The 25,623-nt window shown below is 46.5% G+C and overlaps 1 protein-coding gene across 2 annotated transcripts in view; it reads left to right on the forward strand.

Annotated features, from left to right (window-relative positions):
* Nucleotides 1-25,623, forward strand: part of Phf2 (PHD finger protein 2) — a 99,341-nt gene that overhangs the window by 13,050 nt on the left and 60,668 nt on the right. Inside the window, exon 1 of one of the 2 annotated variants that reach the window (XM_087205946.1) lies at nt 463-916. The exons of the other annotated variant lie outside the window; for it this stretch is intronic. Coding sequence (XP_087062072.1) covers nt 891-916 — 26 coding nt within the window. The 5' untranslated portion in view covers nt 463-890. Of the gene's footprint in view, nt 1-462; nt 917-25,623 lie in introns of those variants that run through there. 2 annotated transcript variants of the gene reach the window in all.

A 25,623-nucleotide genomic window follows, 5' to 3' on the forward strand; every position in this document is an offset into this window, starting at 1 on the left:
AGTGCTGGGGATTGAATCCAGGGCCTTCCCACTGAGCTATATCCCCAGCCCTTTAAAAAAAATTTTTTTTTTGGTTTTTGAGACAGAGTCTTAAGTTACTAAGTTACTCAGGCTGAGCTCAAACTTGCCATTCTCTTGCCTTAGCCTCCCACCTCTAATGCACTTTTGAGCTTAGAATTGTTTTAGAGTTACAGAAAAATTGTAAATGTAGTGCAGAGTGTCTCCTCACACTCCTGGCCCAGTTTCCCCAGATGTTCACATCACCTCAGTAGGAGCCAGTGCCCACCCATCCTCACCCTGTGGCTCTGGGCTTGCTAGCAGCTGCAGCAGATCTTTCCCTGGCCAAGTCCTATTTTTTTTTTTTTTTTTGGTACTGGGGATTGAACTCGGGACCTTGCACTTGCAAGGCAGGCAGCGGAACCACTGAGCTAGATCCCCGGCCCTGAAACGCTAGTTTCTTTCTTTCTTTTTTTTTTTCCAGTACTGGGGATTGAACTCAGGACCTTGCACTTGCAAGGCAGGTGTGTTGCCACTGAGCTAAATCCCCGGCTCTGGCCAAGTCCTATCCTGAAGGCCACACATCTGTTCTCATGTCTCCTGGTCCCTTTAGGTAGCATGATGGCCTCTCAGACTTCAAGAGCAGCACTGGTCAAATCTGAGTATCGCTTTATATTTTCTACTCCTTTCCGCTTCTTACCAGATGCTTCAACACACCCATGAGGGCTCTCCAGCCCAGTTTGGCAGACAGCTATGACCCTGGAGGATACAGCAGCACTTGGCAGACGAATGTGGTGACCAGCCATGGTGCCTTGTGACATGTGCCTGCATGCAGTCTACTGGGATGTGGGTCCCCTGGCCACAGTCCACACCGGTATTGTGTGGTCCTTACCATGGCCATGATGACTGTGTATGGGGGGTGAGTGTGCTTTCTCCTGTTCACAGTTTCTTCTAGATCTCAATCACATTTTATTAAATTTTAGAGAACTCTTTGGGAAGGAGAGAATCATTCACGTGGATCTTTCATATCTCATCTGGAAGAACAGTTGGGGTTGGATAAAGCCCTCCTTTGTGAGGTTTCCTGTGGTGTTGCTTCCAGGGCTTCTACCTTCTCTGCGCTTCCTCTGAATAGCATGTGTGACCTGAGGGGATCTCAAGGAGCATTAGATCCAAAGCCCTCTTTTCACACATGGGAAACTGAGGCTGCACAGCAGGTTAGGGCCAGAGTCCTTGCCTCCCCTCTTGCGCTATTATTCTATTTCTAATCTGTGTTCCCCGCCCCCCCCCCCATATAGGGGATGGAACTCAGGACCCTTGCACGCCTGCCGGGCAGGCGCAGTGCCACTGAGCTACATCCCTGGGCCACCTAGTGTTCTGTTTCTTTTGTATCACTTTTCTCTGAAGGAAATCACTGTCATGAAATTCACCTTCCATCCTGAGAAGACCCCAAAGCCATACAGTGCCATGTGGGTGGGGTCCCTGGGAGTGGGCAGCCTTAGCCTCCTGCACCTGTCTGAATGGGGGCCCCCCGCCATTGCCAGCCTCACTCTTCACTCCTCCCCCTCAGCAGCCTCCACCTTGTCCAGCTCCTGGCCACAGTGGCCCCAGGGTTCTGGGGATGGGGATGACACATTCTGCGGGACCTCCCCCAACCTGCTCTGTGTCCCTTTCCCGCACACCATGATATCTGTGCATCTGAGTGTCCAGCTCCTTACTCAGAGGTCCTTGTGTTCTCCTTGGCCTCAGCTTCACCCCTTACCTGAGTCAACAAGAGAGCTCCCCACTGTTGGAGCCCCCAGCCCTGCTCCTTTCTGTGATGTGTGGCAGGACAGGTGGCTTCAGTGGGCACCCCAGGTATGCTTTGCCAGAGGGTGGCTCTCAGGTTCCCGACCCGCTGGGACTGCTGGATTCCTGGGGTTTTCTTCTCCATCTCCTGGGGACCCTGTAGGAAAGACCATGGAGAGGAGGGTGGGCAGTGCTACATGGTCACGAAAGTCCTGGTCCAGTGGCTTCCCCACTCATTGGGGGAGCAGCCTTCCCTGTTCAAAATAATTCACATGTACTGCTCAATAACTGAGCAGTGGGTTCTCAGTGAAGTTCACCTAGGAACAGTTGGCAATCTGCAATTTTGACCGTTTACTTGGGAGAGGGTTCCTCAGGTAGTTCTTGAAATCCCAAGGCGGCTGGGTGGAAGTTAAGAGCAAGACCTAAATTCTCGTGGTTGCTTGGTGGAGGTTTTTGCCAGCTGTGTTCAGAGGCTCTTTTCTGAGCAAAACTGCGCTGCCATCTGCCTGTCTGTCCACCCGTGGACACCAGTTCCCCAAGCTGTGCCTGAGGTGCCAGCCACCTGTTACCTGTCTTGTGAGCAAGGCTGTGTCATGTCCCTGTTTTACAGGTGAGATCAGTTTCACTGTAAGCATGTAAGGGAGCAGGGGTGAACATCACCAATGTCAGAGGGCCTGGGCCGATGTTCTGGTACCTCACTCACTGTCTTCCTAGCTGTCCTTGCTGTGTGGCTAGAGAGGCCCCACCTGGCATCAGCACCTCACCTTGCCCTGGAGGATCACAGATCTGTCCCTGCTCTGCCCCTGGTCCTGCAACCCTTCCCTCAGGGAGTTGGGGCAGGGCCCTTGGAGAGCCTAGAGAGAGGGGCTCAAACTGCTGTTGCCTGTCCATGTTTCTGTTTCTTAGTCTCTGCTTTTCTTGTTTCTTTATGGCTTAAAAAAAAAAAAGCCAAAGAACAGACACTAGAATATTCTGGCAAGAGGGTCATCAGGCTCACCAAGTGTGTAAGTGTCACAGTGTTGTCAGGAGGCACCTCTGACTGCCACCTTTTATTCCTGAACTGTCCCCCTTGTCCCAATCCCTGGCCAAGCCGAAGACAGGGGTCTCACCTCCCTTGGTCTGGAGTCTCTATCTCTGTTAGTAGGACCTGGAGCAGCATTGGCTTGCTGGTTAGATTTGTCTTCTGTCTCAGAAGTTTACCCAGAAATGTGGAAGGCTGTATTTCCCAGAGCTTCCGGAAGGGAAGAGATACTTGCTGTACATCTGCATACAATTGGTTTCCTTAGAAACCACTGGAGTAGGTGCTCTGAAACCTGCTTTTGATTTTTAAAGGAACCTTGCCCTTTATATGGAGTATCTGGTGAAGATTCACAGAGCAGGTTTAAAGGTACGTACAGAGGCAGTTTGAATATTCATTGAACATGTCAATGAATTGAATATACTCATTGAATATATTAAGAATCCTACCCTGTTGAATGATAGTGCTGAGGGGATGATTAAGTAAATGACAGTGTACACACACAATAGGAAATTATGCAGTCATCAACAGTGGTGTTTACAGTAGGTCTTAATGACAAGGAGAAATGTTTGTGATACATTGTTCAATGAAACCCTGTGTGCCTAATGTGAGAGCTGATATTAGTTAAAATAAAAATATGCTGGAAAATTTTTTTGGTACCAGGGATTGAACTCGGGTCCTTGTACCTGCGAGGCAGGCAGCAGAACCACTGAGCTAAATCCCCGGCCCACGGAAAAGTTAAAAAGTAAAGGTGAAGATTATTTTTTCCTACTGCTTTTATACTTTTCTATACTTTCCAGCTGGTTTTCAAGCCTATTGTGTTACTTTTAGATTTAGAAATGAAGTAGGCATGAAACAAAGTTGTCAGAATTTAGTCGCCTTTTTGACAAATTTTAAGGACTATGAGTTTTATAGGCATAGGGGTTTAAATAGCCCTCCTTGTTCCACAACGCAGGCCCTAAGCCTCTTAGATTGTTCTTTTGAGCCATGGTCTTGCTATGTAGCCCAGGTTGGCTTCAACTCCCAATCCTCCTGCCCCAGCTTCTTGAGTGCTGGGATTATAGGTGTGTACCACCAAACCCAACTGGCCTCAGGCCTCTTGATCCTGAAGGCTGGGATAGAGTGGGATATCCCCACACTTCGGTACACCCCTTTTTTCTGTTGTGACTTCCCTACTCTAATGCACATTACCTGGCCTTGGCCAGAACCACCCAAGGATCCCTGGAGCCTGCAGGTGGAGTTTAGGCCAAAGGAGTTTGGTCAGCTTTCAGGCCCTACCCTACTTTGGACCACCCTGGGGTGGGATCTCTTATTCCCAGATTCCTGGGTCAGGCCCTACAGGCAGCAACTGTGCCCTCCTATAACCAGTGTCCACTCCAGGTGGGGACCCAGGTGCATGGCTAGCTGTGGAGTCCACCCTGACCTCTGGCTTACCCAGATGGCATGTTCTGACCATCCCTTCCTGCTGACCAGCAGCCGAGGTCCTACTGCTGTTCCCACTAGGACACAGAGGGAGAGCAAGCAGGAACCTTGTGCCATACATGGGAGGCCATTGGGGACAGCCTAGTGGACACCAGCTTATCATATAGGATACAGACCAGCAGGTCCATTCTTTTTTGGAAATACTTTAAAGGAGTACTGATAGCTTCTTATAGACGCTAAATGTTTTCTAAAAGATACCCAGGTACTTAGAGATACCAAAAGACATATGCTTGGGTACTTGTAAATACTAAATGATTCCTCACAAGTATTTGAATACTTAACTGGTGCTAAAGAATTACTTATAAGGACCTTTTAGATACTAAATGATTGCTTACAGGTACTGTACTTGGATACTTAGAGATGCTAAATGATTACTTATAGGTACTTGGGTACTTACAGATGTTAAACATTATCTATAGGTATTAGGTACTTGTAGATACTGAACAGTTACTTAGAGATATTTGAATAATTATAGATGCTACAGAGATACTTGAATACATACAGATGCTAAGTTGCTTACAGATAACTTGGATAGTTTCAGATGGTAAACGATTACTTACAGGTGCTTAGGAACTTCCAGATGTTAAACAATTATTTATTGATACTCAGATGCTTATAGATACTAAACAATTACTTAGCGATATTTGAATATTGTTGTTGCTAAATGATTGATGTAAGATAGGTTCTTGGATATTTACAAGTGTGAAACAATTATGTATAGATATTCCACTTGGAAGTAGAAAGTAAGGTAACTTAAGACCAAAATATGACCAGCCACTTTCACTAGGATCTCTTTAGGAATGAAAATAGAGAATTTCTTTTCTTTTCTTTTCTTTTTTTGGTCTTTTGAGACAGAATCTCACTGTGGAGTTCAGGTTGCCCTTGAACTCCCTGTGTAGCCCAGGCTGGCCTTGAACTCACGGTGATCTTCCTGCCTCAGCTGCCCAAGTGCTAGCATTACAGGAGTGTGTTACTCGACTGACAGGAATGACAATAAAGAATTTCTGAAAATTTAATGTAGCCCTGAGACATTTAGGATTTGGGTGTCACAGAAAATACCCCTTGTATGATCATTCTTTGACACAAAGCTTGGTTCTGGAATGCCCTGTGCATGGTTCTTTTTGAGTGTGCTGTGCACAACCCGAGAGGTGCAATTTTTGGGAGCAAGGCTAAATGTGGCTCTGTGTGTGTGCCCGGGATGTGTCCTATATAGATGTGTATGTGTGCCTAGCTGGTCTGCAGCTATGTGCACATCTAGGGATTCCTTGCTCTTGGGGTTCCCTGTGGACACTAGACCTGGAGCCTAGACATGGCCCGAGGTGGATCTTGAAACAAAAGCCAGCATCTTGGTGTTAATCAACTGTCTCAATTTCAGCCGGGCAAGCTAATCACTGATACAGAAAGGCCACAATAGTTCAGGTTTGATTCCTCAGCTCAATCTAAATTCTCCCAGCCCCAGACACCAGGTACTTGTGTTCCCACTGTTGTCCTCTTTTGTGAATTGTCCTCAGGCTCCACCGCCTGTGGAGGTGGCCCCTCTTCTCCTGTGTACTGTGTCAGGGGGTATTAGGTAGGCCAGGTTGAGAGGTGGGATCCTGTAAGCGGCTTCAGTCCAGGAGGACAACTTGGCATGGCCCTTGAGCAGGAGGAGGTCTGGGAGGTCTCTTGGTACTATATTGGTCAGGGTGCCCTGAGTGCATAAGCTGAGCTAAGCTGCACACCACCCACCACAGCTGGAGGAGCACATTCTGCCTGGTGGATACCAGGACAGCAGCCTTTGTCACCCAGTCTGTGCAGACACTGGCAGATACAGCCTCCTGAGCCAGGCTCTGAACAGATGAAGCAGAGCTACTGAGATGCAGGCCCACCTCCCACTGGGTATGCCGCCCAGACACCCTGCACTTCATGAGTATGGATGGCTTCTGTGGCTGGCCAGTTTGTCCTGGTGGAAGAGTGGGCTGCCAGAGCCTTTGAGGCTGGGCAGGTTGGGCAGGAGGAGAGGCTGAGGGAAGCAAGCCAGCTTCCCTGGCTCCTTTCCTCTTCCTTTCCATCCTGGGAATATCTCAGGTGTAGGCAGTTGAGCTTGTGTCCTCAGATGGAGTCAAGCAAACTCTGCCTCACTCAGAGTCAAGTCTTTAAAAAGCAGGGTGCATGTCCTGGGCAAGGGGTCTGGTTGAGCAACAGGGACATCTGTGTGGGACTTTGATCTTAGCTCCTCTGTGGTCCTGGAAGGACCCTGCTCTGAGGCTGAGTTGCTGGGACCCTGCAGGCATTCAAGCCACCGGGCTTGGAGGGAGCCTCTGTAGGGGGAGCTGGGGCAAGGAGTACAGAGCCATTAGACTCCTGCAGGCAGGAGGCAGTGGGGACCAGGATGGCGTGGAGGAGTGATTTAGGGTCTATCAGTGAGACACCATGTGCAGGCCCAGGCTGGGCGGTTATTCCCCTGGATGGCAAGGCCCCGTTCATGGGCTCCTTGCTGCTGAAGTTTGTTTCATCCATTACCCCTGCACTCTTGAGTTCTTTATGCCTCCCTTTCTAGGACTTTGTGGGGAAGTATCCCACAGCCAAGACTAGGGGATTCCAAAAGTTCTCTTCCTTTGCTCCCCAAGTTCCCAGATCCCTCCCCTATCCAAGGGAGCACTTTGGCCCAGTACCGTACTTCTGTGAGCACCCAGACAGGCAGGGCTCTCGGGGGTGCATGGGGGAAACCCCTATAACTCAGCTGGCCCTCATAGACCGTGCTGGCCAGCGACTGCATTTCATCCTTGCTCAGCGATCACAGTTGGGGCAGTGGGCAGCAGACCTTGTGGGTGGGAGGCCTGCCATCGTCTGGTGACACCATCCCAGGAGTGGGGATTTGAAGTCTAGATGCCTCTAAGGGGAACAGATATGCCCACCCCACACATGGTGCACTGTGGACCGTTTGACAAGTGAAAGTTGCAGTAATGTTTAACGATGGTAATGCTCCCTCCTGGCCAGTCATCAGTGATTTCAGGAACTTGGCTCCTATCCCATCAAGGATGATCTTTTTTTTTTTTTTTGTATTAAATTCTTTTATTGGTACATTGTAGGTATACAACACAATTACATTTCTCATTGGGAATTGTACCTTTACATAATGCATCTTGGTTCTTATTTTTTCCCCATTCCTAGCCCTCCCTTCACGCCCTCCACCCTTCCCTATTTACAAAGACTTTATTTCCATTTTTTCCATTTCTCAGCATTTTTCCTTTCCCTTCTTTCCTTTCCCCTGCCCCTCCCACTACCCCTACCCCTTTGGACCTTTTCTTCCTATTTTACATTATCGATTATTCATTCTAATCATTGGTACATTTTAGGTATACAATATAATGACATTCATCATTGGAAATTTGCACCTTTACATAGTCTCTCTTGGTTCTTATTTTTCACCCTTGCCCAGCCCTCCCTTCAACCCCTCCAGTCCTCCCTATTTACAAAGATTTTGTTCCTATTTTTCCATTTTCTCCTATTAATCCCATTCCCTTCTATCCTTTCCCCTAGCCCTCCCACTTCCTTCCCCTTTGCCCCTTTTCTTCCTATTTCACATGACCTATTATACATTTAGTCCTTATTTACACTTTCAGTTTCTCACACCAGAGAAACTATTTGGTATTTACACATGTGTGTCCTATTTATTTCACTTAAGAGTATCGCCTCAATGTGCATCCACTTAGCTCTAAATGTCTCTAATTTCTCATTTTTTATGGCTGAGTAGTACTCCATTTTATTAAAAAGCCACATTTTCTTTATCCAGTCTCCAGTTGATGGGCATTTGGGCTGTTTCCAAGTTTTAGCTATTACAAACTGCGCTGCTATGAACATGGGAGCACATATATCACTGTGGTATGATTCTTTTAATTCTTTGGGGGAGATCCCCAGCAGTGGAATAGCGGGGTCAAATGGGACTTCCAGTCCTAGTTCTTTGAGGTATCTCCATACTGATTTCCACAGTGCTTGCACCAGTCTACACTCCCACCAGCAGTGGAGCAGGGTTCCTCTTTCCCCACAGCCCCGCCAGCATTTGTTATTGGTTGATTTCCTGATAGCAGCCATTCTTTCTGGAGTGAGGTGGAATCTCAGCGTTGTTTTCATTTGCATCTCTCGAATGACCAGTGATGTTGAACATTTTTTCATGTATTTATTTACTATTTCTACTTCTTTATCTGAGAAATGTCTGTTCATTTCAGCTGCCCATTTTTGGATTGGGTCTTTAAATTTGGGAGGTCTGATCTTTTTAAGTTCTTTATAGATTTGAGATAGTAGACCTTTGTCTGAGGAAGAGCAGGAGAAGATTTTTTTCCCACATTGTGGGTTGTCTCTTCACACTGCTGGTGGTTTCTCTTGCTGTGCAGAAGCTTTTTAATAAGAAGAGATCCCATTTGTTGATTGTTTGTGCTAGTTCATGGGCAACTGAGGTTTTGTTCATAAAATCTTTTCCTACACCGATGTCTTCAAGGGTTCTACTCTACCTAACATCTGTTCCAACTGGTTCAGAGTTTCTATTTTAATATTTAGATCTTTAATCCATTTCGATTTTAGTTTAGTGCATGGTGAGAGATACAGGTCTAGTTTTCATCTTTGGCAAGTTGAAGCCCAATTTTTCCAGCACCATTTATTAAAGAGGCTATCTTTCCTCCACTGAGGGTGTCTGGCTCCTTTGTTGTAGATGAGATGGCTGAGTGTGTCTGGCATTGTTTCTGCATCTTCTAATCTGTTCCACTGGTCCTCAAGTCTGTTTCTTTGCCAGTACCATGCTGTTTTTATCACAGTAGCTTTGTAGTAGAGTTGCAGGTTGGGGATTGTGATACCCCCTGCCATGTCTGTGTTACCTAGAATTGCTTTTGCTATTCTGGTTCTCTTCTTGCTCCAAATGAATTTTTGGATTGTTTTCTCGAGGTCTATGAAGTGTGCTGCTGGGATCTCAATTGGAATTGCATTAAATCTATATAGCAGTTTTGGAAGTATGGCCATTTTCACTATATTAATCCTTCCTACCCAGGAGCAGGGGATGTCTGTCCCTTTTCTGATATCATCTTCAATCTCTCTTTTCAGAGTGCCATAGTTTTCAGAGAAGAGGTCTTTGATTTCTTTCGTTAGGATGATTCCTAGGTATTTCAGTTTTTTGGATGCTATTGTGAAAGGAATTATTTGCCCTATTTCTCTCTCAGTGAGGCTGTCCTTGGTGTAGAGGAAAGCTATTGACTTTTGTGTGTTGACTTTGTAACCAGCTACTTGACTGAATTTGGTTATTCAGTTTTTTGGATGCTATTGTGAAAGGAATTATTTGCCCTATTTCTCTCTCAGTGAGTCTGTCATTGGTGTAGAGGAAAGCTATTGACTTTTGTGTGTTGACTTTGTAACCAGCTACTTGACTGAATTTGGTTATTAAGTCTAGAAGACTTTTGGTGGAGTTCTTGGGGTCTTCTATATAGAGTATCATGTCATCTGCAAATAATGACAATTTGACTTCTTCATTACCTATCTTTATTCCTTTTATTTCTTTCTTTTGTCTAATTGCCGTGGTAATGTTTCCAGAGCTATGTTGAACAAGAGTGGTGATAGTGGACATCCTTGTCTTGTTCCTGATTTCAGTGTGAAGGATTTCAGCTTTTGACCATTTAGTATGATATTGGCTGTTGGTTTTTCATAGATGGCTTCTATCAGTTTGAGGTAGAGACCATCTATTCCAATTTTTGTAGGGTTTTTATCAGAAATGCATGTTGGATTTTGTCAAATGCTTTTTCTGCGTCTATGGAGATAATCATATGGTTTTTGTCCTTGACTCTATTGATATAGTGTATTACATTCATTGCTTTTCGTATATTGAACCATCCCTGCCTCCCTGGGATGAATCCCTCTTGATCAGGGTGTATGATCTTCTTGATGATCTTCTGCATTCTGTTTGCCATTATCTTATTAAGGATTTTTGCATCTATGTTCATTAGTGAGATTGGCCTATAGTTCTCCTTTTTGGTTCGGTCTTTCTCTGCTTTGGGGATCAAGGTGATGCTTGCTTCCAGGAATGAATTTGGGAGTATTGCTTCCCTTTCAATTTCATTGAAGAGTTTAAACAGTAGTGGCAGCAGTTCCTCTCTAAATGTCTTGTAGAATTCAGCAGTGAAGCCATCAGGGCCCGGGCTTTTCTTAGTTGATAAGTTTTTAATTACATTTTCAATTTCATTGGTTGATATTGGGTTGTTCAGAATTTTTAGGTCTTCTTCGTTCAACTTTGGTAATTCATATGTATCTAGGAATCTGTCCATTTCTTCTGTGTTTTCCATCTTATTGGCACATAGGTTCTGGAAGTAGGTATTGATGATCCTCTGGATTTATGCTGGGTCTATTGTAATTTCACCCTTTTCATTCTTAATTGCATGGATTTGGGCCTTTTCTTTCCCTTTTCTAATAAGGTTGGCTAAGGGTTTGCCAATTTTGTTGATTCTTTCAAAGCACCAACTCTTGGCTTCATTGATTTTTTTGTATCATTCTCTTAGTCTCCATTGCATTGATTTCTCCTCTGATCTTTATAATTTCCTCCCTTGTATGAGCTTTGGGGTTGTACTGCTCTTCTTTTTCTAGAAGCTTAAGGTTCAACATCAGGTTGTTTAATTGGGCTCGTTCTGTTTTCCTAATATGTGTTTTCACTGCTATGAATTTCCCTTGCAAGACTGCTTTCATTGTGTCCCATAGATTCCGATATGTTGTATTGTCATTGTCATTTAATTGAAGGAACGGTCTGATTTCTTCTTTAATCTCCACTGTGACCCATTGGTTATTCAGAAGTGTGTTGTTCAATTTCCAAGTGTTTATGAAATTTTTTGAGTTTCTTTTGCTATGGATCTCCAATTTCATCGCACTATGGTCTGTTAATGTACAGGGGATAACTTCAATTCCTTTGCACTTACTTAAACACGTTCTATGTGTGAGTATCTGGTCTATTTTGGAGAATGACCCATGTGCAGCTGAGAAGAATGTGTATTCTGATTTTGTGGGTTTGAAGACTCTGTAAACATCTGTTAAGTTCATTTGTTCAAGAGTTCGATTGAGTTCTAGTATTTCATTACTTATTTTTAGTCTAGTTGATCTATCTATTTGTGACAGTGGGGTGTTCAGGTCCCCCACTACAATTGTATTAGTGCATATATGACTTTTCATGTCTGTTAGTATTTGTTTTATATAGTTGGGTGCACTAGTGTTTGGTGCATAGATATTTATGATTGTCATCTCTTCCTCTTGGATTGTTCCCTTTACAAGGATGTAGTGTCCTTCTTCGTCTCTCTTCATCAGTGTTGGTTTGAAATCTACTTGATCTGCAAAGAGGATAGCTACTCCTGCTTTTTTTTTGGGTTCCTGTCGCATGGAGTATTGTTTTCCACCCTTTAACTTTCAGTCTATGAGTTTCCTTTTGAATTAAGTGTGTTTCTTGTATGCAGCATATTGTTGGATTTTGCTTCTTGACCCATTCTGCCAGTCTATTTCTTTTGATTGGTGAATTGAGATCATTAACGTTGATGGTTATAACTGAAACGTATTGACTTGTCATTGCCATGACTTTTTCTTTTTGTTGGGTTCTCCGCCTTTACATTTAAGTTCTTGTCATGCCAGATGGGTTCATTCTGCTTTGCTTCCTGGGGTTGTGATCCTCAATGTCTGTTCCTAGGATATTGTGTAAAATTCTTTGGAGTGCTGGTTTGGTATTCACGAAGTTCCTAAGGTGCTCTTTGTCATGAAAGTATCTTATTTCTCTATCCATTTTGAAAGATAGTTTTGCAGGGTACATCAATCTGGGTTGGAGGCTGTTTTCTTTTAGGGCTTGGAATATGTCACTCCAAGCTCTTCTTGCCTTGATGGTTTGTGTTGAGAAGTCTGCTGTGATTCTGATGGGCTTTCCTTTGTATGTGATTTGTTTCTTTTCTCTGCCTGCTTGAAGAACTTTGTTCTTCTGTTGTGTTTCTGGAATCTTAACAATTATATGCGTATGTGTAGATTTTTTTTGATCAAGGCTATTTGGAGTCCTATATGCCTCACTGATTTGTATGTCAAGCTTTTTTCCCTTGTTTGGGAAGTTTTCTGCCATTATTTCTTTGAAGAGATTTTTTATGTCATCTCCACTCTCTCCTGTTTCTTCATTGAGCCCAGTCAGTCTTATGTTATTCTTTTTTGCATCATCTAGCAGCTGCTGGATTGATTTCTCATGTTCCTTTATAATTTTGAAACAATTTTTCTTTTCCTGGTCACTAATTGCAATCTTATCTTCTATATCTGAAATTCTGTCCTCACATTGGCTCATTCTGCTGTGTAGACTTTCAGTGGAGTTTTTCATGTCCTGGAAATCTATTTGCATCTGTTTTATGGATTCCATTTGTTTCCAATGTTGGGATTCCATCATGTTCCTGAGCTCCTCTCTAGATTTATTAATCTTGTCTTGCACTAGGGGCACAATTTCTCCTGTTATCTGAGAAATTATTTCTGATTTCATTTTTTCCAGATCCCCTTTTGTTGCCAGTTCAGTGGGTCCAGGTGGTTGAGTATCAGAGCGTTCCATCTCATTTCCCTTTGGGGTTGCTGTAGGTGATCTGGAAGTCTGGTTTTGAGACTTATTTATGTGCTTTCTCATTTCAACTGGGCCAGGGGGCTGTTAGCGCCTGCACAGATTACCTCCTCTGAGCTGGGTGAGGTGGGACAGAGGCCAGGAGCAGCAGTAGGGATGGTGACCCAAAAGCCCTTTCCTGTGGGCTGGGAGCAGTGGGAGGGATGGTGGCCAGGAAGCCCCTTCCTCTGGACCAGGAGCAGTGGGATGGTGGCTTAGAAGCCCCTACCTCTGGGCCGGGAGTGGTGGGAGGGTTGGTGGCCTTGAAGCCCCTTCCTCTGGGCCAGGAGCAGCAGGACAGAAGGTGGTCCAAAAGCCCTTTCCTCTGGGGTGATAGCAGCGGGAGTGATGGTGACCGGGCAGCCCCTTCCTCTGGACCAGGAGCAGTGGGACGACAGCTCAGAAGCCCCTACCTCTGGGCCAGGAACAGTGGGACTCAGTACCTTGGTCTGGTGGTCTGGTGCCCTCTGCGTCTTTGTAGTGTGGAACCAGGTGGCTGCCTGTCTGCAGCAGGGTGATTCGGTGTCTTCCGCGTGACTCAGGACCTCGGTAGGGCGTGCACAGACCTTCCTGTGTTCAGCGGGCTGATTCCGCGTGTTCTGTGGGACTCAGGACCTCGGTAGGGGGTGCACAGACCTGCCTGTCTGCAGCGGGCTGATTCAGCGTGTTCTGTGCGACTCAGGACCTTGGTAGGGCATCTCAAGGATGATCTTGACAGGGACACTGGGGGTGTTGGGGGTGGGAAGTCTGCAGGGTGTCCAGTGGTTACATGCGAACTTCCATAGTGGCCTTTGTGAGAAAGTAAAGCTGTCTGCCCAGCCTCAAGTGATGTAGTCCATGCTGGTCCTGGCCTCCGGACACCAGATCACCCCACCCACCTGCCTCTCCTGGGGCTGGGAAGGACCCCCCAAAGTTGGTTGTGAGTGTTAGGGAGGAAGCTCACCCTGGTGGGAGGATCTGGCAGGCTCTGCTGAAGAGGAGGTATGCAAGGAGCCCTGGGCTGGTCCAGGCTGAGGGCACTTTGATCCCAGGGTCAGCCCCTCTCCCAGGCTACTGGCTCTGTACAGATAGGCCAGCTATGCATCAAGGGTTGTTCCTCTTTTAAAATGTGATTTTTAATCAGCTCTAGGTCACACAAGAATATATTTACCTGTCTCTGGGTAGCCCTTCCCACTGGCCAGTCTCTGTTCCCCTCCCCCAGCTTCCCCTGGGCCCCACCTTTTGGCATGGGCTGGTGTCTGTGCATGTCCTGGGAGACAGCGCTGTCTGTACTGCCTGTGCTTCTCCTACAGCACCTCATTTGTTGTGTTGGTTCCAAAGCCTATTTTTCACATTCACCTCAGGTCTCATTGCAGCCCCTTGGCTGAGTGGTGTCCCATTTGTGTACCTGTGGGAACTCCCAGGGTGGGCCACGGGCTACTGCTGTATGTGCCCAGCAAGGAGAAGATTCCCTTTTCTGGACTAGACATTGTGTGTATGTTTAGGCCAAACAACCATCAGTGCCTTCATCATCAAGGGGCAGTGAGGGGCCAAGAGCAGGTGACATCAACCTGGCTGGAGAGTGTTATGTGGGCCAGGAACTGATACTGTTCTGTGATGCTGCCCATGCCTCTCTGCTCTCCGAGTGTCAGCCCCTCAGCTCTGGTGAGTCCAACAAGTGGGAGGCCAGTGGGACCCAGTCAGGGTAAGCTGTAGCAGGGCAGGTATCGGGCAAGGATACCAGAGCATGCAGGACAGAAGCTGTGGCTTAACAATCTGGGTGAAAGACATTCCATAGTCATTGAGCAATGGTGTTTCAAATGCGGGGTGTGTGCCTTGGACAGGCTGTGGGGACACTCTTGGCTGGGGAGAGTCATCCAAGAAGCTCACCTTTCTGGACTCTGTAAATCCAGTGTTACCCTGGGGCTGCTGTGGTTCAACCCTCATGTGACATGGGAGCTATTGTAGCAATGGGGCCTCGAGCTGAAAGGATGCCAAGGACACCTAATTACCATGCGTCCCTGCTTATGTGACACTCAAATTTAACTGGGTCCTGTGTTTTATTTGCTATGCTGAGAGGTGGAGAAAGGTGGGATTTGTGGGGCCCCAAGTTGCTCATAGGGGTACAGCCTTGGGGACTCCTGTGCCACTGAGCTCCAAGCAGCCAGTGTGGCTTGGTGAGAGGAGAGGCTTGATTGGGTGTGTGTGTTGTATGTTTGTGTGTATGGGGTGTGTGTGTGTGTGTGTGTGATGTCTTTGTGTGTATGCCATGTGGGTTGTGTCTGGTGTGTGTGCTTACCTGGGAGAATGAGCTGTGCTGCTGTGGACCCCCTTGGTCTCTTCCTGCAGCCAGGGCCACTGTGCAGCCACACCTGTTGGAACTCCTCAGGGAGCCTAAGAGACACCCTCCACCCCCCACCCCCGCCTAGAAGAGGAGAATGACAGGTCCCTCGAGGGTTGTCCTGTGGGTTGAGGCCTTGGTACATCCTTTCTCAGGGCTGGGCAAAGGGAGACTCGGTGTTCACGTCCTGATGCCTGACTGGGTCAGAGGCTATGGGATGCTGAGGAGCAGAGCCTTTGGAGACAGTGTGTTCAAGGAACAGTTAACTTCTGTGTGTGTTCTTAGAGACTTGTGACTATGAGAGTGACTGCAGAGCTCTGACAGAATTCCTTCTCTTGCAGGCCGGTGAGGTACTGCTGGTGGTGGGTTTCCCTCAGGTAGTGCAAGTAGAGCTGGGGAGTAGCTCAGTGGCAGAGAGCTTGCGTAGTGGATGTGAGGCCTTGGGTGTGAGCCCCAGCACTGCAGCAAGCTACCCTTACTTTCCCCGAATATTTCCGTTCAAGTGTTTATAGAACCTTGAATCACCATCTGCTGAAGCCATGTGTTCTGGCTTCCTGAACACATGCTGCCCAGGGGCCTGTGTCCAGGTGGGCTGCCTGAGGGGCCCCTGGCAGGCTCAGAAGGGCATGTGATGCATAGCATCGCTGCATGAAATGCTCACAGCTGCATCGGGCTCAAGAGTGACATATCACAGGCTGTAACTGGTGGAAAATACCTTAGAGGTCCAGTCTTCTTTGTTTGAATGTCTTTATTTGATAAAATAAATATTAAAAAGGACTGAGGAGGGCCAGGGATTTAGCTCAGTGGTTCTGCCACCTGCCTTGCAAGCCCAAGGTCCCGAGTTTGATCCCTGGTACCAAAAAAAAAAAAAGGGCTAAGTATGTAGCTTGTTGTTCAATGTGAAGCCCCTGGGTTCAGTCACCAGTACTCCTCTCCCCCAAATCCAAAACTCCCCCCAAAACAAGATTATATCTTCTGTCACTTGACTCTGTTGTGTTAAGTTCTTGGGGTCTAACCTGAGAGCTGAAGTGTCTGCTAATTCTCCCTAGGGCCCACCATCTCCTTGTGTTTGGAAATTGGAGGTTCATCATCTGTGTAATTTGGTGCTGCTGGGAACATGGAGAGTGTGACCCTGTAGCAACTCAGTGTACTGCACCGTGACTGCCAGCTGTTTTTTTTTTTTTATTCTGGTACTGGGGATTGAACCCAGGGCTTTTCCACTGAGCTACATCCCCAGCCCTTTTATTTATTTTTAATTTTTAGACAAGGTCTTGCTAAGTTGCCCAGGGCAGGCTCAAACTTGTAATCCTCCTGCCTCAGCCTCTTAAGAGTGCTGAGGTTATAGGTGTGTACCACCACACCCAGCTTCAGGAGAACTTTTTAAATTAATTTCTCTTGTTGAGTTCCCAGGCTTGAGGATGGTGCTGATGTGCAGCCTGCTTTCCCTAACAAGAGGCCTTGGGGCCCTGGCTGTTCAAGGGAGACCTCTGTTTCCACACTCAGAGGCCAGAGGTGCAGGAGTTATCTCTGACATCTCTGGAGGGATTTCGATTGAGCGTAGCTGCGATGGGCCTGGCCTTACCTGTCTGTGGATTTGGATGCTCTCACTGAGGCTTGCTACTCTTCCTCTGACCCACATCAGTCTCAAAACCTGAGCTGCTGGCTCTGAGAATAGCTACCCTTCCCCTGCGGAGCCCCCTGCCTGCTGCCCCAATTTCCGTGCTTTCTTTGTTTCCACCATGGGGACTTCCCATCCTTACCTAGAACTCGGCTGAGTATTTCAAGGGATGTTTGCCCTGTGGTTGGAGCTGCACCTGGCTACAGAATGCTGTCGCCGCAGGGTAGGCAGTACCAGCTTTGGGATTCCTCCACCCCTGCTCCAAGTTTTGTGCTGAAAGATCCTCTTCAGCCCTGTGGAATGAGTCCACGTAGGGTTAGGCACCAGTCCTCACCCTTCTCTGTGTGAGTCCTTGTTGGCACTGCTGCAGTTCTCTGGGTCCCTTTCTCCCTGCTCTTCCAGCCACCTTCCCTCTCACCCCTCATGGATTTGCTTCTCTGGTGATGCCCTCCAGGGACCTGGCACTAGGGAGTGAGCAGTGGTAGGATTGAAAGACCTGTGGCTCGGTAGGGGATGTCACAGCACCATCGTCACATGGGAGAGGAGCCCCCAGAGCACCTCCAGGCACAGTGCTTCCAGTAAACATGACTCCTTCCAGCCTTTGGTCCCTAGGTCTGCCCTGGGAACACAGGTACGGGCTGTTTCATGTAGCTGGGAGCTGGCCTGGATGCTATAACCATTGGGGATTGTGGCTACCCTGTTCCCTGCCTTGATTCCCTGCTGTGGGGGCCTGGGTGCACTGCAAATGCCAGAGACATCTTTCTCTGTTCTTTGGAATTACTCTGGGGGGGGGGTTCCAGCAGTGATGATACCTGGGAAAGGACCCACCTTGTTTTATGGCTCATTTGTTGTGATATTGCCCCTCTAGGGGTCACTGGGATGTGGCCAAGCGTTATGCCAGGTTAATGAGGGGATTTCTGCCAAGGTGGGGTGGGACCTTCTAGTTCTCCTGAAGCTTGGGGCTGGGGCCCTGCCTAGACTCTCAGAACCTGGTGGGGTGGAGCCCAGTGATGAGGAAGATTCCTGAACTGGGGGATGCAGTGTATCGCCAGGGGAGAATTGTGATAGACAACTCTGTTGTACCCTTCTTGGGGCCCCAGGGCTGTGAGGCTTCTGGGCTGGATGATCACGTTGGTGCCATGAATCTCTTGGCTTCTGTGTTGGTGCCTTGTGCTGTACTCTGCTAGGGTGCCCAGGGCAGGGAAAGACGGTTGGCTGCAGGCTGGGGTGGCATTTACAGCTGCAGAGTGCAGGTGTTCCCAGGTGTGGGACATAGTCTATGTCCTTGTGGCTGTTTTTCAGGTGCTTATGAGTCTCCCAGTGTACTGCTGGCTTTGGACTTCCACAGCCTGCCCAACTTGGGTCACAGGGGCTTGGCAACTGACCCCTGTGGGCCAGCCTTCTTGGTGCAGAGGGTCTCTGCAGTTAGTGTCTAGCGTTGGGCCCTGGAGTTCACTCACAGTGCAAGTTCCGTGGGGCCTGAGACTCCTATCCTCTATGGCTTCAAGGGAGGACCCCTCAGCCTTCTGTCAGGACATGCTGGGTGCTGCTCTGTGTCCTGCCAGCTTGTCTCAAGGCAGGAGTATAGGTATAGACCAGTTTTAGATTTATAAATCGATGCATGGAAAGAACAGAGTTCCCGTATAACTTCCCCACCAAGTTTCCCACTTACTAACACCTTGCCTTATTGTGGTACATTTGTTATGGCTGATAGCCAGTGTTGGTACATTATCATTAACAAAGTCTGCAGTATAATTAGCTTTAGAATTTACTCTTTGGGTTATGCTTCCTATGTGCTTTGATCAGGTTTGTCATGTATCCACCATTATACCGAACAGTTTCCCTTAAAGCTTCCTATATTCCACCTCTTCCCCCAAGCCCTGGCAGCTAGGGGTCCAGCTGAGATAAATCTACTGTCTCTAGATTTTGCAGGATGTCATGTAGTTGGAATCATATGTATGTGGGCTTTTCAGACCAGCTTTTTTTTTGTAATTTTTTTTTTTTTGTACCGGGGATTGAATTTGGGACCTTGTGCTTGAGAGGCAGGTGGTGGCACCACTGAGCTAAATCACTGGCCCCTGGACCAGCTTCTTTAACTTATATGCATTCAAATTTCTCATGTCTTTTCATGACTTGATAGCTCATTTCTTTTAGTGCTGAGTAATATTCCCTTGTCTGGATGTGCCACAGTTTATCCATTCACCTGCTGGAGAACATGTTGGTTGCTTCCAAGTTTTGGCATGTATGAAGCTGCTGTAAACACACATGTGCAAGTTTGTGCAGTGACATAAATTTTCAACTCCTATGGGTGAATACCAAGGAGAGCAACCGCTGAATCATATGGTAAAAGTATGTTTAGTGTTGTTAGAAACTGCCAAACTGTCTTGCATGGTGGCAGTACCATTTTGCATTCACCAGCAGTGAGTGAGGGTTCCTGTTGCCCCACATCCTCGGCACCATTCTGGATTTTGGCCATCCTAATGGGCACGTAGTGGAGCTCATCACTGCTTGGGTTTGCATTCCCCTGGTGACATATACGCTGACATCTTTTCATATGCACACATAATTGCCATCTGGATGTCTTCTTGGGTGAGGTGTCTGTTAAGGTCTGTGGCCTGTTTTTAAATTGGGTTGTTTGTTTTCTTATTGTTGAGTTTTAAAGAGTTCTTTCAATTTTGGATACAAATCCTTAAACAGATATGTTTTGCAGATATTTTCTCCAAGCCTATGGGTTGTCTTTTCTGTTCCTTTAACAGTATCTTTTGCAGAGCAGTTTTTAAATTTTAATGAAGTCCAACTTGTCACTTCTTTCTTTCACAAATCTTGCCTTTGGTATTACATCTGAAAAGTCATTGCCAAACCCATGTCCCTTTCTCCTATTTTGCAGTTACTTTGCCAATATCACAGTGTTTTGATCACTGCTGTTTTATAGTAAGTCTTAAAGCCAGGTTGTGTTACTCCTCTGGCTTTGTTCCATTGTGTTGGCTCTTCTGGCTCTTTTGCTTCTCCACATAAACTTTAGAAATCAGTTTGTTAATTTCACAAAATAACTTACTGAGGTTTTACTGGTCTCATGCCAATTCTGTAGATCAAGTTGGAAAGAGCTTTTCTTTTTTTTTTTTGAGACAGGATCTCCTTTTGTAGTTCAGGCTGGCCTTGAACTTAACTGTGTAACCCAGGCTGTCCTCAAACTCACAGTGATCCTCCTGCCTCAGCTTCCTGAGTGCCAGGATTATAACCGTGCACACCGTGCCTGGCTTTTTTTTGTTTTTTTGAAACAGGGTCTCACTATATAGTTCAGGCTGGCCTTGAACTCATGGCAATCCTCCTGTCTCATCCTTCTGAGTGCTGGGATTACAGGTGTGCACTATATACCTGGCTAAGAACTAACATCTTGACAATATTGAGTCATCCTGTCTCTGAACATGGACTATCTCTCCATTTTCGTTTTCTTTAGGTCTTTTGATATTTTTCATTAGATTGTTGTAGTTTTCCTAGTATAGATCTTCATATTTTCTTACATTTCTGTCTCATTTCATTTTGGAGGTGCTAGTGTGACATTAGGGCTTGAATTTCAAATTTTAAGTGTTCCTTGCTAGTATATAAAAAAGTTATTGGCTTTTGTATATTAACTTTGTAGTTTTTATTCTTGCTGTATAATTGCTTATTAGTTCTAGGAGTTCTTTGGTTAGTTCCTTGGCATTTCCTGCATAACCAGTTGTATCATCTGGGAACAAAGGCCATTTCAGTTTTTGCCAGTCTCTACACCTTGACTTTGCTTTTGTGTTCTTTTCTTTCTACCTTAGCCAGGACTTACGGTATTTTTTTTTTTTAAAGAGCTGACTGTGGTAGCACATGCCTGTAATCCCAGCACTCTGGGAGGTGGAGGCAGGAGGATTATGAGTTCAAGGCCAGCCAGCAACTTAGCAACTTAGTGAGACCCTGTCTCAAAACAAAAAGGACTGGGGGTGTAGCTCAGTGAGAAGGCCATGGGTTCAGTCCCCAGTACCAAACAAGGAAACAAAAACAGCAAGTCTGTCTATCCCTTTGTACACTCCCAGCCAGTGGGTCTCACCTGTAATATCTGGCCTCCTCCTGTGAGTGAGTCTTCCCTGTGGATGTTGAGGCCGCATAGTATTGGGGGACACCGTGATCACTAAGCTCCCTGATACTTTAGTCTCTATTTCTTTGTGGTGGTATCCAAGAAGAAGTCTCCCTGTGCACATGGCCCCTCCAGCAGTGCCAAGTGGTGATTGGTTGAAAGAGCAACAGTGTCCTCTCTGTGTCCTCATCTCACCAACCAGCGGGTTGCACAAGATATGCAGACATTCAGTCACTTGGTCCTGATGCGTGAGAGCCTCAATTCTGCCTGCCTCAGGCCACTTGCCCAGCATGTTCTGAATATACCAGCCCTTGCTTTTGACTCACATTCTATACAGATTTATCTTGGAAGGTCGGAGACTGTTTTTTCCTGGTGCTAGAAATTGAATTTAGGGCCTTACTTGTGCTAGGCAAGCACTCTACTGCTGAGCCACATCCCCAGCCCAGAAGGGTATTTTTGTAAGTGAATTTGTATGTACTCTTAAGTTCAAATAGTGCTTGATTTAAACCAAATCAGTTTATCATGACTAAAAAATATTCTTTAAGGGATAGGGTTGTAGCTCCATGGTAGAACATTTGCACAACATGCATGAGGCCCAGGGTTATCTTCAGCACCACCGAAAAAACCCTCAAAAATATTTGTTAACATTTTTTGGCCGGGTATGGTGGTGCACACCTATAATCCCATACTTGGGAGGCAGAGACAGGAAGATTGCTATGAGTTTGAAGCCAGCGTGGGCTACATAGTGAGTTCAAGGCCAGTCTGCACTACGAAGAAGTTGAGACCCTATCTCAAAAAGCGCCCCCAAGTGTTTTTGGATAGGTAGCAATACATACATATACAAAAAAATTTAGCAGTCAAAACTTTGTTTGTAATGAAGTTTGACCCCCACCCCTCTATGGACCACACCAGAATTCTCCAGAGATATACTTTTCTAGAACATACTGATCATAGAGGAGCACGCTTATAGATTACCTTCAACCTCCCAAGAAAACACTAGGTGCCACTCTACACACTTTTGCAGCTTATAGTGTTTGCTGAGCATGAGTCCTGAAGATTTTCCAGATCAGCAGGTGCAGTGTGCTGATTCTTGACACTCTAAAATTTACCTCAGTTTCTCCTGGATGAACACCTGGGCTGGTTCTGATCTTTGGCTGCCCCAATGAATGCCCCAGGCATGCATGTATCATGTGTCTGTGGGCAGATTCTCAGAGAGATGTGTAACAGATGTCTGTGTTTAAAGTAGACGCTGCTAGCCAAGAGCTCATACCAGAGCCAAGAACAGGTGAGCGTGCTTGTTGGTCCACCATTCCACGCTAGAATTTGGGTCTGGGACATGCCGCAGGGGCTATGTGTTGAAGGCTTTGTTTCTATCCTGTGGTGCTGTTGAGAGATAGGGGAAGAGGTAGGAGATGGGGCCCGGTGAGAGGAAGTTAGGTTTCTAGGTCTGTGCCCTTGATGGGGATGTTGAGACCCTGGTCCTTCCTCTGTCTCTTTTTGCTTCCAGGCTGCCATGGAGCCCTCAGAAGGACAGGCCACAAAATGCCTGCCCCAGTTCAAAGAGCCAGGAGACCTGGTGACCAAGGGCTGCATGTGACCTTGGCGCAAATACATGAACAGCTGTCATGAAGAACATTATAGCTGGGAACACCAGACGTGTATGTTTAGGTTGGAGAATTCAGTTCAGGGGTATTACCTCTGTCTGCTGCTGGTATTGTTGTTATGGTGGAGAATGTCTTTGTTCTTAGGAAGCTGCAGCCTGATGGATTTGGGGAAGATCCTAAGGTTTGGGAAGTTACTTGCAAGTGTTTCAGAAAACAGCAAGGAAACAAGTGAAGTAAAATGTTAGCATCTGAGAGAAAGGAGTACAAGGGTTTTATCATACTCTTCTTTCAACATAGCTATAGGGTTTTTTAGTTTTTTGACTTTTAAAAAATTGGGGGCCAGGGATTTAGCTCAGTGATGCTGTGCTTGCCTCACAAGCGTAAGGTCCTGAGTTTGATCCCCAGTACAAAAAAATAAAATAAAATAAAATAAGACAAGGTCTCATTAAGTTGCCCAGGCTGGCCTTGAAATTGGAATCCTTCTGCCTCAGCCTCCTGAGTGGCTGAGATTACAGGCATGTGGCATCATACCCAGCTTGAAGATTTTATAGTTTCAAAATAAGAAGTGAGTCGGGAGAGCCCTCCCAGGTGCCCATGATGTTAAAAATTGTTATCCGCCTGCCTTAGGCTGGTTCCCCTTGCCCTACACGCCTCACCAATGCCAGGCCAGGGCACTATCTACTTCAAAGTGGTTGTGCCTCATGGCTCCATGTCCTGTTTCTTATTATTTGATTCTCACAACTACTTTGGAGTAGATGGTGCAATATCCTTTTCCAGGTGTAAGGACTGAGTCACTTGTCCCAAGGCTGCCAGCCAGGAGCCATATAGGTGTGAGGACCCCCTTTCAGCCTCCGGCTGTATCTCCTGGAAGGAGGTTGTCACTGCCTCATGTAAGCATTGAGCTAGAAGAGAAGAAAATGTCACGTGCCCACATGGGACATACCTCTCATCGTTTGCTTCTGTTGTGCATGGACATGTGTGCTGTTGATGTGTCCCCATTTGTGGAATGTGACACATTGAGTGGTTAAGGAAGCGCCAGCTGTCTGGGCCTTTCACCCTCTCCTCCTGCAGGGCTCCTCCCAGATTTTGAGGAAGACTGGAGGATGGGTCAGGCTTCTTTCCTGCCTGCCACCCATGTCTCTGTCCCTGTTTCCTCTCCTATGGAAACGAAGTGCAGAGAAGCACATGCAAAGGCATCAGGGTAAGGAAGAAGCTTTGGGAAGAAGCTTGGGGGCAGGCCCGTGGATAGGTGCTGTCCTACAAACACCCTCTCCCTGGGTCCAAAGCAAGTCTGGCCTGGGGTGCATGCAGCTTATTGTCCTGGAAGAGTGGATGTGGCATATGTGAGAAGAGGGATTCTCTGTTTCCTCTCTGGAGTTCTGCTCTTTCTCAGCTCCTCACTGCCAGAAATGAAATCTAGTGTTAGGGTCCGGGTGGGCCAGCAGGGGAAAGTGATGGGGACGGTGATGGTGGTGATCATGGGGATAGTAATGATGTGATGATGATGGTGGTGAAGATCTTGACGATGATAATGAGGGCAGTGGTGAGAATAGTGATGGTGATGATGTTGTTGATAGTGATAATGATGGTGCTGATGGTGGTGATGATCCTGATGATGGTGATGATGGTCGTGGTGGTGATGGTCCTGATGATGATGGTGATGTTGATGATGATGGTGATGTTGATGATGATGGTGATGTGATGTTGATGGTGATGATGGTGATGATGGTGGTGATGGTCCTGATGATGGTGATGATGGTCGTGGTGGTGATGGTCCTGATGATGATGGTGATGTTGATGATGATGGTGATGTTGATGATGATGGTGATGTGATGTTGATGGTGATGATGGTGATGATGGTGGTGATGGTCCTGATGATGGTGATGATGGTCGTGGTGGTGATGGTCCTGATGATGATGGTGATGTTGATGATGATGGTGATGTTGATGGTGATGATGGTCCTGGTGATGATGGTGATGATGGTTGTGGTGGTGATGGTGATGATGATGATGGTGATGTTGATGATGATGGTGATGTGATGTTGATGGTGATGATGGTCCTGGTGATGATGGTGATGATGGTGGTGATGGTCCTGATGATGGTGATGATGGTTGTGGTGGTGATGGTGATGATGATGATGGTGATGTTGATGATGATGGTGATGTTGATGGTGATGATGGTCCTGGTGATGATGGTGATGATGGTGGTGATGGTCCTGATGAGAATGGTGATGACACTGGTGATGGAAATGGTGAGGACAGTGATGATGATATTAGGATGATAATGATGGTGATGAAGATGGTGATGATGATAGTGATCATGGTGGCAGTGATGGTGATCGGGGATGATAATGGTGGTGGTGATAATTATGATGATTGTGATAAGTACTAAACTATTTTTGCAGGATCAACCTTCTACAGGATATGATAGTCCACTCTGCAGAGGAGTTTGAAACTCACAGGTGCTGAGTACCTCTGTGGTCACACTGTTGGTGGTGGCAATTGTAGCCCAGGGCTTCTACATGCAGTGGGTGATCTGGGAGAAGTTCTGTGTGCTGTGCTGAGGGCCAGGCCACCAGAAATCCTACCATCTTAGTATCCCCTTCATTCTTGTCCTTTTCTCCCTCCCACTAGGCTCCTTGTAGGCCACCAATGGCAGCTCAAATGGCAGGAACCAATCTAGTACAGTGTCCTGAGGCAGGGTTTCTGGCCTCCCTCTGGGATGGACAACTCAGGAGTTCTTCTCTGGGGAGCTCCAGGGCACATGAAAATGGGAGGAGGTGATGGAAGATCAGGACTCTGTTAGTTACTAAAGCTCATTTTTGGTGATTTAGGGAAGTATAGAAAAGTATGAAGAAGAAAAGAACATGGCCATCACCCAGCACCAGGGGGAGGTGCCATAGTTTGTAGTAATTGCATAGACTTTAAACTTAGCTCAAACTCCTATAAGAGCTGAAGTTTTAAATGACTGTGTATACTTCAGCATAGGAGAATGGCATGACCTGGTGTATCAGTCAGTGCTTACTAGAGAAACAGATTTAATGCAGGATGTACAAATATATAATAATTTATAAGATTGGGTTACAA

The sequence above is a fragment of the Heterocephalus glaber genome, unplaced genomic scaffold, assembly GCF_053883595.1.
Source record: "Heterocephalus glaber isolate CG9 unplaced genomic scaffold, H.glaber_assembly_v1.0 deba00000621, whole genome shotgun sequence".
In the NCBI taxonomy this organism is placed as follows: Eukaryota; Metazoa; Chordata; class Mammalia; order Rodentia; family Bathyergidae; genus Heterocephalus; species Heterocephalus glaber.